The sequence below is a fragment of the Notechis scutatus genome, chromosome 7 (genome assembly GCF_049901735.1).
Source record: "Notechis scutatus isolate UNSWTSFEM ecotype Mainland chromosome 7, rNotScu1.2, whole genome shotgun sequence".
NCBI classification, from domain to species: domain Eukaryota; kingdom Metazoa; phylum Chordata; class Lepidosauria; order Squamata; family Elapidae; genus Notechis; species Notechis scutatus.
In genome coordinates this window covers 25,995,383-26,011,569 of record NC_142015.1, presented here as the reverse complement: position 1 = coordinate 26,011,569, position 16,187 = coordinate 25,995,383, and the positions used below count along the sequence as shown (strand labels likewise).

Genomic DNA, 16,187 nt, shown 5'->3' with positions numbered 1-16,187 from the left:
CCTTGCAAGTGTGAGCAAGAATTAACGTGCCATTTTCCCAGACAGAGCGAGCAACAAAGGTACCCGGGACAAAAGGAAAATAAGGGGGAGAAAAAGGGGATTAGCCGGACGAGGGAGACCAGGAAACAAAGATGGAGCCCCTTCCCCAGCTCACTGTCCCGGCCTTCCCCAGAGGGACGAGCCTCGGGTCCCACGGCCGAGCCTGGGTGGGAGTGGGTGTCGCCTGTGGGCCTCCTAGCGCACACGAGGACAATATATACCAAGCGCCTCACACACAGCCCCTGGGGGGTGAGGAGGGTCAGTCAGTTTTGGGGGACGCCCCATTCTGAACAAAAAAGCGACGTGCTTTTCCGGGTTCAAATCCCGCCATTCGGAAAGTTATCTCTTCTGCAACTCAGCCACTTCCCGTGGTTTACACCCAGTTTCCCACGCTGTTAGTACGCCACGCCACGGTCTCGCCCTTTGCACACCGACTGTGATGACCCAAAGGCCACACAGTCAGATAATTAGTAGGAGTCCTTTTATTAGCTCCAACATTGCCCCCAATGTCCTGGTTACCTTCTGGCTGGAGAAAAACTCTCCCAGGAACAACCTTTGGCTGCAGAGAATTAAGTCCAAAACATGGTCAACACAAACTGTAACTTAAGTCCAATCAAGGCAAAATGAGGTCATTAGTTCGGCAGGGCAGGAGCAAGAATTCCAGATGTGAAGGCACGGCAATAACACAACACGGTTGGGAAGATGTCAGGAACACAGATAAGCCACAACGTTACAAGATAAAGTCACTTTTGCTCCCAACAGCTGCCGCAGTCAGCATTCAGTTCTTATAAACTTTCATTCCCAGGTGTGGCAAATGAAGGGAATCAGGGCCCTTTCCTCCCCCATAAGCCACGCAACCCACATTGCTCCCTTCTCCGTTCCTCCCTGCGTGCCCTAGGGTGAAGAGGGGGTGGGCCTAGGTCTTCCTCTGAACTCCCTCTCCCTTGTTCTACCTCTCCCCTGCTCTGCCCAACCGGACTTTGCCCTTCCCCAGTTTCCTCCACAGCCAACGGAGCCACATTCCCACTCCCTGTCAGCTGTTTGTCTCCCTCCTCGGACTCCGACGGAAGCATGACACTGAGCCCTGGAGATTCCCCCTTCCTGCAGGCTGGCAATCTCAGTGCAACAGGAACTAAGAAGCTCTGGGTGCAAATCAAACCCACAACCCCGCCCCTTTGATCTTAGGGATTCTCAAAAGTACACCTGACACCCAGGTCAATGGCACCTTTCCTTAAAGGAGCAAGAGACGCTATGCAGGTGGGTTTTCACACCCGGTGGCAGCAGAGTATGGTTCGTTCTAAACTAATTTATAATTTACACCAATCAAGGAGAGACGCAACCTGGAATCAAGAAGAAGCTTCCTAACAGGGAGGAACGATTAACCGGTGGAACGGCTTGCCACCAGAAGTTGTGGGTGCTCCATCACTGGAGGGTTGTTTAAAGAAGAGGTCGGGCAGCCATTTATCTGACATGGTAGAGGGTCTCCTGCTTGAACAGGGGGCTGGACTAGAAGACCTCCAAGGTCCCTTCCAGCTCTATTCAGATTAATGCTAGGAGAGGCAAACACCTGGAAGATTTTGTTTCTGCGACAACGCCAGGGCAATGTCCCCTAGTCCAGGGGTCTCCGACCTTGACAACTTTAAGATTTGTGGACTTCAACTCCCAGAGTCCTGGGAGTTGAAGTCCACAAGTCTTCAAATGGCCACAGTTGGCTGAGGAATTCTGGGAGTTGAAGTCCACACGTCTTAAAGTCGCCAAGGTTGGAGACCCCTAGACTAGTCTAAGAGGACCCAGATTTTCAAAAGGCCACCACTCCCCCCCCCCCCACAGTTCTGCATTCATGAGGAAAGAAACAATCAAGGATTGTATGCAACCTTCATCCCCGCCCAACCCGCTGCCTTCTCTTGCAGCCACAGCGATCCAGATGGGGATGAGGCTTCCACCAGGTGATCACACCGAGCCAAGGAAGCCACCGAGCCAAGGAGTCCTCCAAGGGCAGGACTGGCATCGTGGGGCCCCCAGAAACCCCCCTCCTCCTCCAAGTAGGGTCCACGCCAATTGCCCCCCGGAGAGAATTCCCAACAAGGCTTCAAAACCCACCTTTCGCCCCGAGACTAGAGAAGCAGGTGCCACCTCTGGCCACTTGACCAGGTGCCACTTCGGACAGCTCACCACCGACCACTGACCTCCCCCAAGCCCCCCTCCCTCCAGATGCTCATAAACCCTTCCACGCATCCCTCTCCACTCCCCAGGCCACGAAATTCCCGTGGAGAAGGCAAAGCATTGGGGTCTCGATGGGGAGGGGAGGCAGGGGGGAGGTGAGAGGCCAGAAGCGTTTGCAATTTATGCCTTGGAGGGAAGAGAACGAATTCATCATCCTGCGCTAAACCTGCAGAGAAAGCCCCCCCCCCAAAAAATAAAATAAAAAACACCTAATTCAGCACGATTGACAGCCTTAAGGAACTGCCCCGCTTAATTCCTTGCTGGGGGGGTGAGGGGCTGCATCCAAGCTGGAGTGGAGCTCAGCCCCAAATTTTAAAATTATCTTGGAAAAGCAGGTCAGGAAGGACCATCGAGCCCCCCCAAACCCCTGCCTGATTTTCACAAGGGACCTGCTCCCTCCCACCCACCGCCCGGCCATCGTGCCCCCCCTGCAGTCTGTTCTCCCCCCTTCGCCCCCTCCCCACATGAAGGCCCCCATGCGCTCACCATTTCACCGGCTTCCCTCCCATGTTCCAAATTGGGCTCTGCCCCCGTCTCCTGGCCAAGCCTGGGGCTTCACGTGCCACATCCCTCTGCCCTCCTGCCCCCCCTTCTGCGCCGAAGGAGGCTGGGCCGAACGGAGGCAGGAACCTTTGGCCCAGGTGGGTCCAAGATCCGGGCCCAGGTGGGCGAGCAGGAGAGATGCCCAAGTGCCCCGCTGCTTCTTCCGCTTCTTCTCCTTCTCCTCCTCCTTCTCCTTTTGGGGAAAACAGCCTCCCTGGGGCGGCTGGTGGTGTTTCTCAGCTCAGCTGGGACGTTGTGTTGTTTTGCATTTTGTTTTCCAAATTCCGTCGGGCAGGAGAGCGAGAGAGCAAGCCGGCCGCCTGCGTCTCCTTCTCATCCCATCCCGGACAGCCTGAGTCCCTTCTCGGAAGACCCCAAATGCAGACGGAGGATCGAGGCCCCGGTTGGGTCGCGTGGGGTGAGACAGGGAGCCAGCCCCTCCCCCCTCCACTCCCGAGGTGGGAATGCACACACCCGCAAGTCTCTCTGTGTGTGTGTGTGTGTCTGTGCACACACACGTATGTGTGTGTTGCTCTCTCCCCGCAGCTCTGCTGTCACTGGGGCTGTGCGAGGAGGCAGCCGCGTTTGAGTTGTCTAAGCCGTGGACGATGGAGGGGAGGGGAGGGAAGGGAGGGGAGAAGGGAGGGAGCTGCCTGGGAAAAACAGCAGGATTTGGCCAGGGCTGCTGTGAGTCACTCACGACCGACCGCTGCCTCCCCTTCCCTGGGAGGTTAACGGCAGGAAAACATGCACAAGCCGCCCTGTGGAATAGCAGGGTGGGGAGGGATACCCTGGGTGTGCATGTCGTCCCCCCCCCCGCCTTCATCGTGTCCATGAGATGCAAAGGATTTTTGCTGTGTGTGTGTGTGTGTGTGTGTGTGTGTGTGTGTGTGGTTCAAAGCCCCTGCACCGCACAAAACAGACAGAGCTCCTTCTGCATTTCGGAGCCGCCCTTCCCAGCCGTTCCTTGGCCAGAGTTGGGCTTATCTTCTCCTTGTGGGGGGGGGAAGAGAAAGATGGGGACCGTTTGGGAGACCAGGGAGCATGGTGGCTGCCTTTTGCAGACACAGACACACACACACACATACACACCGACCTGTTGTGTTATAGAGCGACCCACACCGCAGGCGAATGCAATGCAGTTTGAAAAGCCTGGCGATGCTCGGAAGCAAAGCAGCCTCGGGGGCAGAAAGGGGCTTTGCAGTCCTCCCTCCCCACCCCAGACATCCCCTTAATCCTTCCTGCAAGGGGGGGGGGGCTTCCCCCAAGCCAGTCAAAGCCCCACCCCATGTCCTGCAGCTGGATAGAGCTCTGGGCTGGGAGGCAGAAAATGTGCTGCATCTGGCAGTGATGCTAATTCTCCTTATTCAGCACTGGCTACTGCCTTCCCTGGTCATTGCTAAGGTACCCAACACACACACACACACACACACACACACACACACCCAAAATACCAAAGAGAAACAGTTGGACCAGACTGAGAGAAATGCCACGGCCTCTCAAGGCGAAAGGAGGGGCGAAGAAAGGCAGCCCGAAGAGACCTCGATCCGGCCATCCAAAAGATTTTATGATGATTGACATTAGGAGGAGGAGGAGGAGGAGGACGACGACGATGACTGTGGGGTCCTTGGTGCTCTCTGAGCTTGGTGATGTTTTGCAGACATTTCATGACCCAACTATGTAACTTCAACAGTACTAGGAAGGAATGGGGTGTGCAGGGAGGAGGAGGAGGAGGAGGAGGAGGTGGAGGAGGAGGAGGAGGAGGAGGAGGAGGAGGAGGAGGAGGAGGAGATTGGATAACCGCTTGTCTGGAGTGGTGCAGGGTTTGCTGCCTAAGCAGGGGGTTGGACTAGAAGACCTCCAAGGTCCCTTCCAACTCTGCTATTCTAGTCTATTCGGATAGCAAGAAACGTCCCTGGGATGCTGGCCGGGTGGGTTCCGGAGGGAAACCGAGGAAGGCAGGAGCTGCCAATTAGAGCAGCCGAGCGGCCGGTGGGGGGCAAATTGTCATTATCCAACCTGGATGGGAGCCAGGCTGGGGGGGGGAGGCTGGACCCCTCCCTTTAATGGCCATGAAATGCAGCGTGGCCTGTTTGAATGAGCTCCTGTGCAGGGAACAGCCTCTCGGGCTCCTCTGAAGAGGGGAAGCTGTCAAGGCAGCCTCTCTTTAACCCAGGGCTCCTAAATGAACAGAGGCAGGAACCGGGCCAGGCTAGTCTAGGGAAGAGAAGGACCAGGGGAGACAGGAGGGCAGCCTTCCAGTATCCGAGGGGCTGCCCCAGAGAGGAGGAGGAAGGGGGTCAAGCTATTCTCCAAAGCCCCCAAAGGCCAGACAAGGAATAATGCATGGAAAGTGAAGAAGGAGAAATTCAACCTGGAAATAAGGAGGAATTTTCTGACCGTGAGAGCCATCAACCCATGGAACGGACGTTGCCTTCAGAGGCTGTGGGAGCTTCATCCCTGGAGGCTTTCAAGGAGAGACCGGACTGCCATTTATCAGAAATGGGGTAGGGTCTCCTGCTTGGATGGGGGGGGGGGGTGGACTAGATGACCTACAAGGTCCCTTCTATGAAGACCTGGAGCAAAACACAAGTGTTTTTGGCAAAGCAGCCCCAGACCCCTGAGGGGGAAGGTTATTTGCCTGCCTTTACGGAGTGCCCGACTTATTTCCAGCCTGGCCATGAACCGAGAAGCTGAGATGGTCAGGCTGCGCTAGAAAAGATCATCCTTCTTTTGCACAGGTGTTAATCCACTTGATCTCCCAGGAGATTGTCAAGGATAACCACCTTAAATGTGCCGTCCATTTACAAACCCCTACACTCCCCCTTCTTTAGGTAAGGGCTAGTCAAGAGGCAAAGTACCAACAGAAGAAAATAGCTGTAGATCGGGATTGACTAGTGGGCTCCTTGGCGCTCTGTGAACTTCAAAAATTTTTTTGCAGACGTTTCACAACCCAACTAGGTAACATTATCAGTGCTGGAAGGGAGGGAGGTTTCTGGAGAGGAGGAGAAGGAGGGGGAGGAGGAGGAGGAAGAGGAGGAGAAGGAATATGGGATCTTTGAGCTTGGCTGTTTTCTTTTTCTTTTTTTCTTTTTTTTCTTTTTTTTCTTTTTTTTATTAATTTTTATTCTAGAAAAAACATGTATTTGACATACATTTAAAACAGACAAATGTGTGTGTGTGTGTGTGTGTGTGCATGGTATTCAGCTTTGTTCGGGTATTTTCCCACGTCATTATAGTTGTGCTTTTAAAGTTGTAGCAACGTTTCGGCAGAATCTCATCTGCCATCATCAGGCTTCTGTATTGAAACATTGCTACAACTTTAAAAGCACAACTATAATGATGTGGGAAAATACCCGAACAAAGCTGAATACCATACATGTAAGTACCCGCGAAAACTTAACACACACACACACACACACACATATATATATACACACATACACACACATATATATACATTTTACAGCATGTATTGAGCAATGGTTAATTTTTTTTTCTTTATGTTTATCATTGACGTGATCTGCCTTGTTACAATAACTCTTTCGTTCTTTTAATGTTTTAATTTCTCTATATAGTTTGTGATTAAATGTCTTCTGTCTTTTCCATAACTTATCCAAGTTAATGCTTAGCTGTTTTCTTGCAGATGTTTCATGACCCAACTAGGTAACATTATCAGAGCTAGAAGGGAGGGGGGTTTGGAGATAGGAGGAGGGAGGGAGGGAGGAGGACAGGGGGAGGAGGAGGAGGACAACGACAACGACAACTGTGGGGTCTTTGAGCTTGGTTGTTTTCTTACAGATGTTTCATGACCCAACTAGGTAACATCATCCGTGCTAGAAGGGAATGGGGGGAGTTGTTCTCTGTTTCTATACCGTGTCTTGCCCTGCCCTTGTTGTTGGGAGCGTTTAAGCAAAGTCTCAAATATTCCTTTTTCCCCCTGCCATGAAGAAGGTGGACGGACCTGAAACCACCTTGTTCTTCCCCAGCTGCATCTCAAAGAAACATGGATCTGGTCCCCAAACGTTGCAATTACCCCCGCTGGCTTTCTCAATGGTCGTGCACACACTTCCTCCACGCCCTTATCTCTCAGGATCAGTAGCAATATTTATGCGTCCTAAGCGAGAGGAGAAAGCGGGAATCTCCACCCCTCCAGCGACAACACAGGGCGCAGAAGCAGGATACCGAGTTTCATCTGGGCACCACATACTGGTAGCTACAGCTGAGGGACAGGCAGGGGGCAACAGTGATAGCTGGGGTTTTCTAGCCAAAGCACAATACTTTCTCCTGGGAACCAAGGGCATTCCTCCCACCCGTGGCCAGAGAGAGAAGAGGAGTGAAAATACCAGGCAACTGGACCGGGGGGGAGGGGGGTTGATTCATCCGGTGTAACAACTGGTTCGGTGAGCGTACCCGCAGAAGGTTTGCTACTGACCTCCTCCTGCAATCCTGCACTCTCCCTGTTAAACAGCTGACAAGTGGCAATCAGAAATAAAGGCCAATAGAGAGCTGGGGCCCATCAGCCGATCGTCAGAGCAAACCGGTTTGCTCACAGATTATCCTCAGAGCTACCGGTTCAGCCGAACCGGGCTGAACCAGTAGAAGACCACCCCCTGAACCAGACGGCACCACGATTGGACCATGTGACTGACTGTTTGGGGAAAGGGAAAAACTTTTACTTTTCATTAGGTGAAAACCGCGGGAAGCTTCAGAGTCGGTTTTCGCGCCAGCCTGTGCCAATATGTCCAATAGAGCCCTGCACACCAGAACAAGTGGACACAAGAAGAGTTTTTTTCCCGAATGCCATCACTCTGCTAAACAATTCCCTCAACATTTGATCATGTTTATTTTCAGTCATAATATACACTGAAAATGGTATTTAATTTCTTTGTACGAGGTGCAATGACAATAAAGTAAACATTGTCAAACTGTCTGCATTACTATTACTATTAATCCTCCCATTCTCTCTTTCACCCATCTACTCCCACTTATGACCGTAACTATGTTGCTTGTATCTAATGATTTTTATTGACTGTTTCCTAGTATAATTTTTTTTAAATAAGCATTACTATTAATCTTCCCTTCCTTTCACCCATCCCCTCCCACTTATGACTATATGACTGTAACTTTGTTGCTTGTATCCTAACGATCTTACTGATTGTGTCCTAGTATGATTTGATTGCCTATAGTAACCTATGACTATCCCTTTGTATCTTAGAGCAATAGCACTTAGACGTATGATTCTTGATGAATGTGTTTAATTTTTTCTTATGTACACTGAGAACTTATGTACCAAAGACAAATTCCTTGTGTGTCCAATCACACTTGGCCAATAAAGAATTCTCTTCTCTTCCCTTCTGCTCTTGTTCTGTTCTGTTCTGTTCTATGCTATGCTATGCTATGCTATGCTATGCTATGCTATGCTATGCTATGCTATCCTATCCTATCCTCTATTCTATTCTATTCTATTCTATTCTATTCTATTCTATTCTATTCTTCTGTTCTGTTCTGTTCTATCCTATCCTATCCTATCCTATCCTATCCTATCCTACCCTATCCTATCCTAACCTCTATTCTATTCTATTCTATTCTATTCTATTCTATTCTATTCTATTCTTCTGTTCTGTTCTGTTCTGTTCTGTTCTGTTCTGTTCTGTTCTATCCTATCCTATCCTATCTTCTATTCTATTCTATTCTATTCTATTCTATTCTATTCTATTCTATTCTATTCTATTCTTCTGTTCTGTTCTGTTCTGTTCTGTTTCTATTCCATTCTACTCTACTCTACTCCGTTCCATTCTATGGCCCGCGCAGCTGGTGGTGGGCCCGCGAGCAGCCTCGCTTATTCTCAAAGCTTACTGCAGGTTCCCAGGGGTGAGGAAGGAGCGAAGCATCTCTTACCTGGAGGACGAGGACTCTGAAGGGCCGCTGCTCTGCTGGCCTTCATACTGCTGGACGAGCGCTCGGACACTCCAGTGAGGCCGCTCATTCTCTCCGTGCAGGGGGCTGTTTCTGCAGACAAGGACAGCACCGTTAGGAGAAGGGCCAGAGAGGCCAAAAATAAAAGAGACAGACAAAATGCCGTCCCCTCTGCATCTGTCAGATCCGTGTATCTGCCATTCTTCAATGGAAGAAGGGTGGGGGGAGTTGGTACAAGTAATCCTTTTAGATGTAACCTGAATATCTTAAATCTTATATTGAATCTGTATAACTTGCACACGATATACAACTGGAGGACTGGAGCCTGATGCCTAGAAACTTGTCACCTCTTGGAGAGATAGGAAGAGGAGAAGGGACCATAAAAATTCCGGCTCTGAAAGATACTCCCTGGGAAGCTTTTCTAAGATACGTTCCCAGAAAAGGGGGAGGGGGGGAGAATTAACATGTTGGTTCTTTGTTTGACTAAATCCACATCAGAATAAGGGGAGGGGTTCTAATTCCCTTTATCTATTACTGTGTGCCCGGAAGCATCTTAGATTCCGCTTTGACTAGTACCGGGACCACTTCCTTTCAATAAAGAATTCCTTTTGAGGTGCCTAGCTTTCAGAAGTTCATTCTTTTCGGTTGAAGGGGAAAAGTCCGGTGCTTACAGCATCCTTTGAAACTTTGAAAAACCAACAGGTCGTCCTCCACTTACAACTACAATCAGAAGCAGAATTTCTGTTGCCAAGCGAGGCGATTGTGAAATGAAGGACGCCAGCAAAGCTGCCTGAGGAATTCTGGGAGCTGAAGTCCAGAAGTCTTAAAGTGGCCAAGAGTGGAGAGCCCTGCACTAAGTGAGTGGTTCTAATCCCAGCCAAGAACCACTTGCAAATATCGAAGCGTCCCAAAGAGGGCACGTACCTGGGGTGCGGCTGGAGGGCGTGACCACGGCCCACTCCCGCGACATCCTGGCGCACTTCTGCTAGGGCGGCCACCACCTCCTGGGCAGCTGCCACAGCCGAGCGAGGCCTGTGACGGGCCAGCCAGGTTCGGCTCCCCGCCTGGATCTCCTCCACAGGTCTTGGCGAAGCGGTTTTTCCGGGTCCGGGCTTAAAGTGAGCGGCCAGTGCAAGGACCAACCTCATGATGCCCTTCAGATTCCCATCCACGATGTCTAGAAAAGACAAAGCATGGCAAAATGGCCATGAGATGGCCAAGGGGAAGAGTCTGAAGCTCTCTTTCCCTCTCCCTTCCCTTTCCTCCTCTTCCTCCTTCCCTCTCTCTCTCTCCTTCTCTCCCTCTTTCCCTCTCCCTCCTTCCCCCCTCCCTCCCACTCCTTCTCCTCTCTCTCCCCCTCCTCCCTCCCTCCTCCTCCCTCTTCCTCCTTCCCTCTCTCTCTCCTTCTCCCTCCTTCCCCATCCCATCCACTCCTTCTCTCTCCCCTCCTCCCTCCCTCCTCCTTCCCCTCTTCCTCTTTCCCTCTCTCTTCCCTTTCCCTCTCTCCCTCTTTCCATTTCCCTCCTTCCCCCCCCCTCCCACTCCTTCTCCTCTCTCTCCCCTTCCTCCCTCCCTCCTCCTCCTTCTTCCTTCCCTCTCTCTCTCCTTCTCTCCTTCTCCCTCCTTCCCCATCCCATCCACTCCTTCTTCTCTCCCCCTCCTCCCTCCCTCCTCCTCCCCCTCTTCCTCCTTCCCTCTCTCTTCCTCTTTCCCTCTCTCCCTCTTTCCATCTCCCTCTCTCCTGCTTCCCCTCCCTCTCCTTCTCCCCTCCTCCTTCCCTCTTCCTCCTTCCCTTTCCCTCTCCTTCTCTCCCTCTTTCCTTCTCCCTCTCCCCTCCTTTCCCCTCCTCCCTTCCTCTCCTTCTCCTCTCTCTCCCTCCTCCTCCTCCCTCTTCCTCCTTCCCTCTTCCTTCTCTCTCTCCCTCTTTCCCTGTCAATCTCCTTCCCCCCCTCTCCTACTCTCTCGTTGCTCTCTCTCTCTCTCTCTCATTTTCTCTCCCTCTCTTGCAGCCCCGTTCTGCTCTCTTCAGCAAGAGGAGGCCAAGGATGGACAGCAGCGCGCAGGCCCTTCCAGGTGAGCGGCTTACGGTTGAGGTTCACCTTTGGCCGAGGTCTGGTGCATGCGGATCTTCTTGGACGCCACAAATTGTAGGACCTTCTCCACATTCTCCTTCATGGCCTGCTGGTTGGCAGGTGACTCTTCCACACCAAGGAGTTTCTCTCCAGCTGCAAAAGAGGAGCCGCAAAATTTCAGGACAACTCTTCAAACCTGCAAGTATGGAGTTTGGCAGGCGGACAATATATGGACAACCTCTTGCCCTAGGGCAGAGGTCCCCAAACTTGGCAACTTTAAGACTTGTGGACTTCAACTCCCAGAATTTCCCCGTTTAAGTGAAATGTAAGCATTGCAAACAGGCCGGAGGTGAACAGGGATGTGTACCCTTCTCTCCTGCCCCATTTCTCCGCTCCTCCCCCTTAATCCGGAGTGAATCCAGGAGTCTGAGCCCTGAAAACCATCCAAATATCTCTGCAATGAGGCTACTCACCCACAATCTCAATGAGAGACGCCAGGACCACGCCATCGCGGAGGTCGCGCCTCAAATCCTGCACCGGTTGAACTTCTGGCTTCTTCTTTAGCTGTGAATTCACCCACGTGACGTAGGATTGCAGTTGTTGCTGGAAAAAAGGAAGGAAGGAAGGAAGGAAGGAAGGAAGGAAGGAAGGAAGGAAGGAAGGAAGGAAGGAAGGAAGGAAGGAAGGAAGGAAGCCACCATGACTTGAGTAGTATTTTGCTTTTATATATATTTTGCTTTTATATATATAAATATATGCACGCTAAAATAAAATTACATTGGATACCTATATATAGAATTGTCACTGTTAACAATTGTTGCAGTATATTATACGGGGGAGTATCCCTTTTGCGCTACAATTATCTCTATTTTGTTCTTTTTTTCTGCTGCTATTTTAAAAACCAAAAAAAAAAAAATCAATAAAAAAACCCCTCCCGGCCTATTTCTGCTTTTTGTCTAACAGCTTTAATTACCGAGATCTTCCCGTCTGCTGGCAAATCAGGTCAAATTTGCAAGCTTTTCATCCGAGGGCTCGCCCCTGAATGGAAATCTCTGCTTTGCATTTTTAATGAATTAGTTTTAAAGTTGCTTGCTTCCTTGACATTTTTAATTACGGATTTCTTTTGTACATTAAACCGCGACCATATGTTCCATTCTGCTTTGGCTCGGCATGGAAATCGGAGGAAACCGAGAAGGATAAAAGGGAAGAGGGGACACCCGTAATAGGAGATTATTAATGGGGATAAGGAACATTATACGACCCCGAGACCTCGGCAGGCGAGGAAGAGAGGAATCACGTCAGCTTATCTCTAGTCTGGATCTCATCGTTTTCCCCCTCCCTGGGGGAGATTCCTCTGCAGGACTTCCATCACTGAAAACTAAAAGTTGGCTTGTGGTTCTTCGTGATGGAGACCATGACTCTCCCACAAGACTTCTTCTGCAAAGCTGGTTTTTAAGTTCTTATTAATACCTTTAGGCCAATATATGTCAGGCATGAAAAAGAGGCTGAGACTCTAGAAAGAGTGCAGAGAAGAGCAACCAGGATGATGAGGGGACTGGAGGCTAAAACCTACGATGAGCAGTTGCAGGAACTGGGCCTGGCTAGTCTAGGGAAGAGAAGGTCCAGGGGAGACAGGAGAGCATCTTCCAGTATTTGAGGGGCTGCCACAGAGAGGAGGAGGGGGTCAAGCTGTTTTCCACCTGAAGGCCAAACAAGGAATAATGGATGGAAACTGATCAAGGAGAGATTCAACCTGGAAATAAGGAGACAGAGAGAACAACCAACCCATGGAACAGAAGTTGCCTTCAGAAGTTGTGGGAGCTTCATCACTGGAGGCTTTCAAGAAGAGATTGGACAGCCATCGGTCAGGAATGGTGTAGGGTCTCCTGTTTGGGTGAAGGGTTGGACTGGATGGCCTACAAGCTCCCTTCCAACTCTGTTAATCTATCTGTTAACATATTATGACCAGGTCCACCAGTGAAGGTTCAATTAAACTGATTTGTTGCTAAAAGCCTATGCACAGGAATCTTCTTAACCAATGGTCAGTGCCTGGTTAGGATTAGATAAGGGCCAAGGGCACTCAAGGGTTGGATTTAGTTTGCTTGTGGCTATGTAGAGATTCTAGGCTGATTCCTCTTTTCACTCCACCTCCAGGTCTTGCCATTCCTTCTCCTACAATATTTTAATTTTCCGTTGTTATCTGTTTGGGGTGAAACCTACCAGCAAGTAGATCTGCCTGCTATTCTTTTACGTTTTGGAAGGAAATCCTCCTAAATACACAAAGCCAATCATATCTTCCACATATTCATCAATCCAAGCAGGTACAATGGGATGTGGAAACAGCAAGGATTTGTAGTCTACTGGATGTTCTGCCAGCCTTTCTTTGTTCCTTGCTGTTCCACCTTGACTTTGGGCATCATAGTCTCTATAATAAACTCATTATCCATCCAACCTTGCATGGAAAACCGCAGGTATGACCTGATGGAAGACTGAACTTCCTCTGATGGATTCACCCTCACTGTTATCTCCAGCAATGCAAAGTTGTAGCTGGTTCGGGGCTACTGGCGACTACGGTCATGTGATCTTCATTTTCCAACGTTTTGTGACAGTTTCCCAGCCAATCTCACAATCCCTTGCTCTTTCTCCATCCCTCCTTTCTTACCTACAGGGAAGGGAATTTTACCTACAGGGATGGGAAGGGAATTTCCAATGTTCCCTGCCAGCTTCCCCTATGGAAAGTCAATGGGGAAGCCAGCAGGAAGTCGGAAATCGTTCCTGCCCCCACCGCTTTTTGGCCTGCGCATGGCCATGCTGTTCCTCTCTACACATAAGGATGTACCTTGGAAACAATGACCTAATGGGTCACAGGCTGTCTGTTAATGTTTTAAAACTTGGTGATAGGTCTACCTATTCTAAAGAGAAAGAACAAAGAAGAGCCACAAAGGAAGCTCCCTTGATGCATTCAGGCGCCGATCCTCACTCTGGTTCTTATGTTCCTTGTAGCATCACACGTGGCTGTGGGGAGAGAGCATCAGGCATCCATCTCAGCTTCTCTCTTCTCCAGTGATATTTCTCCCTGCTCAACCAGACCACCTTGTACGCTGCAATGCCTAGCAACAGGTTCTGGAAATTTAAAAATAGCTGGCACATTTTCTCTCTGATTTTTCGCCCGTTGCCAAGGAGAGACAATCAGGGGGCAGGATTTAAATCAGGTTCGGCTGTTGAAATCAGCAATTAACCCCCTGAAGCCGGTATAGATTCGGAAATGGGAGTCCTGGTGTTCGCGTTAGGAAACTGGGCAGACTCTGGGGCATTAGGCGTTGTCAATCGGATCTTTTCGATAATATGTATTTCATCCACACAAAACATTTAGAAAGGCTTTTGGGTATCCAGCCTACATCAATCTGTGCTGAATTCTGCCTGCAAAATATTCATGCGTTGATTTAAAAGTATTGGCTGCCAACTCTTAACGGGCCAAGGTATATGGTAGAAGCGCAGGGGTCAAAACAAACCGAAATGTCCAAAGACAGGACAACTTCATTTATTAAAAAGCCTCTCCTCCTTGATAAATCTCATCTCATCCATCTGTTTTCATCCAGCTAGTTTTACCCCCAAAAAATTGGGGGAGGGGAGAAGGGTCCTTTCTCCCCCCCAGAAATCTCCACCTATTCCAAAACTTCAAACAAAAAAAAAAAAGAAAGTAAGAAAGAAAGAAAAAAATGCAAAACAAAAAAGGCTATTTAAGTGTCTGTTTCATCCCGTGTTTGTCATCCGGTGCCTTTTTTTTTTTTTTCCCTTCAAGGAAAAATAATTCTTTCTTTCTCCTTTTATGACTCTCCAAGTCACAAGATCGTGATAAAGGAAATCAGCAGCTCCATAATTCAGCCTTCATCTTCCAGGCTGCCCAAATTAGAAACTTCCATAGGAGGAGGAGGAGGATAATAATAATAATAATAATAATAATAATAATAATAATAATAATAATAATAATAATAATAATAATAATAATAATAGGAGGAGGAGGTTCCACCGTGTTTCTATCTCTTTCCTTGAGCAGGGTCTCTCAACCTTAGCAAAACTTTTAAGACTCGTGGACTTCAACTCCCAGAATTCCCCAGCCAGCCAGGACTTCTGGGAGTTGAAGTCCATGCATCTTAAAGCATCTCCCTGTTGGCTGAGGATTTCCGGAAATCCACAAGTCTTAAAGTTTCCAAGGTTGGACACCCTTCCTTCTTCTACATGTTGAGCACAATCGAATGTGGGGTTGCCCTCCTCCTCCTGAAAACACGTTCTGGAGGTACAAAACAAACCCCCTTCTAACCCCATGACACCCCCCACTCCCTCCCATGGTTGGACAAGGGTGGGCTGGGAGCCCAGAGCGACCAAAAAGAAGGCAGGAAGAAGCAGAAACAAAGGACATTTCTCCACCAGCCTCGCCAAGCCCAGCCGCAGATGGGACTGCCAAATTCCCCAGGGCCTAAATGCATTTTGGCTGGGATGAATGAAAACAAGACAAGGATTATTGGAGGAGCAGCCATATGTTCCTTGCCGTGCAACACACTTAAAAGCACTTATTCCCATCACCGCGATTGATGGTGTTCCTTCTTACCAACTCATACATTTCTAGGACCCAATTAAATATGCTGGGATGATACAACTGCAATTATTGCTTAAAATGCAACACAAACTCCCGTGAATGTCCAGCAGCTGAAGAGAAGATGGGAAGATACAAACGCCAAACCCCAAGGAGGTTCCGTGCTGAACCCAAAGGAAACTCCACATGGGGTCGGTCCAAATGCTTTGAAGATTTGAGCGGATTTTTAAGGAACTAGCAGGAAGTCAGAAAGCTGAAGTCATGGGAGCCTCAGCTCTCCACAGGAAGCAGGCTTTGAAAGCTGGAATAAGCTACCCAGAACATATTTATCCTATTTCCTACCCATATTTGAAGCTCTTACAACAAGGAAGGGAAATTGTTTTGAGAACAAGCCAGACTAATGGTGATATCTGCTGTGAAGGATGAACATATGGTGTCCAAAGTACAGGATGGGCATACATGGATTGGATTTAAAAAAAAAAAAAACCACTGAAACCCACAAACCGAGATTTATCAAGAGGTCCATCAGCTGCTCTTCGTATGGGTGAAAACAAAGTCAACTGAAAGTTGGATCTCCTGGTGTTTCAACCTACATCATGAAGCACAGTTCCAGGCAACTCCTGGACTTCTCCAATCTTGCTAGGACCCCAATTTGTTCTGTATTTCTGGGAAAGACATATTCCTGACATCAAACTATGATCCTTTGTTGTGGGTAGACTATGCAATTCCATCTCAAAATATCTAGGAACTGGACGGGACGTCCTTTCAGACAACCAGGCGTGCAAACATAACATGGA

General features: G+C 49.3%; 1 protein-coding gene across 1 annotated transcript in view; it reads right to left on the bottom strand.

Moving 5' to 3' along the window:
• Window positions 1-16,187, bottom strand: part of DIXDC1 (DIX domain containing 1) — a 42,889-nt gene that overhangs the window by 18,376 nt on the left and 8,326 nt on the right. Inside the window, 4 exon segments of the mRNA XM_087970191.1 lie at window positions 8,707-8,817; window positions 9,649-9,901; window positions 10,824-10,949; window positions 11,270-11,399. Coding sequence (XP_087826317.1) covers window positions 8,707-8,817; window positions 9,649-9,901; window positions 10,824-10,949; window positions 11,270-11,399 — 620 coding nt within the window.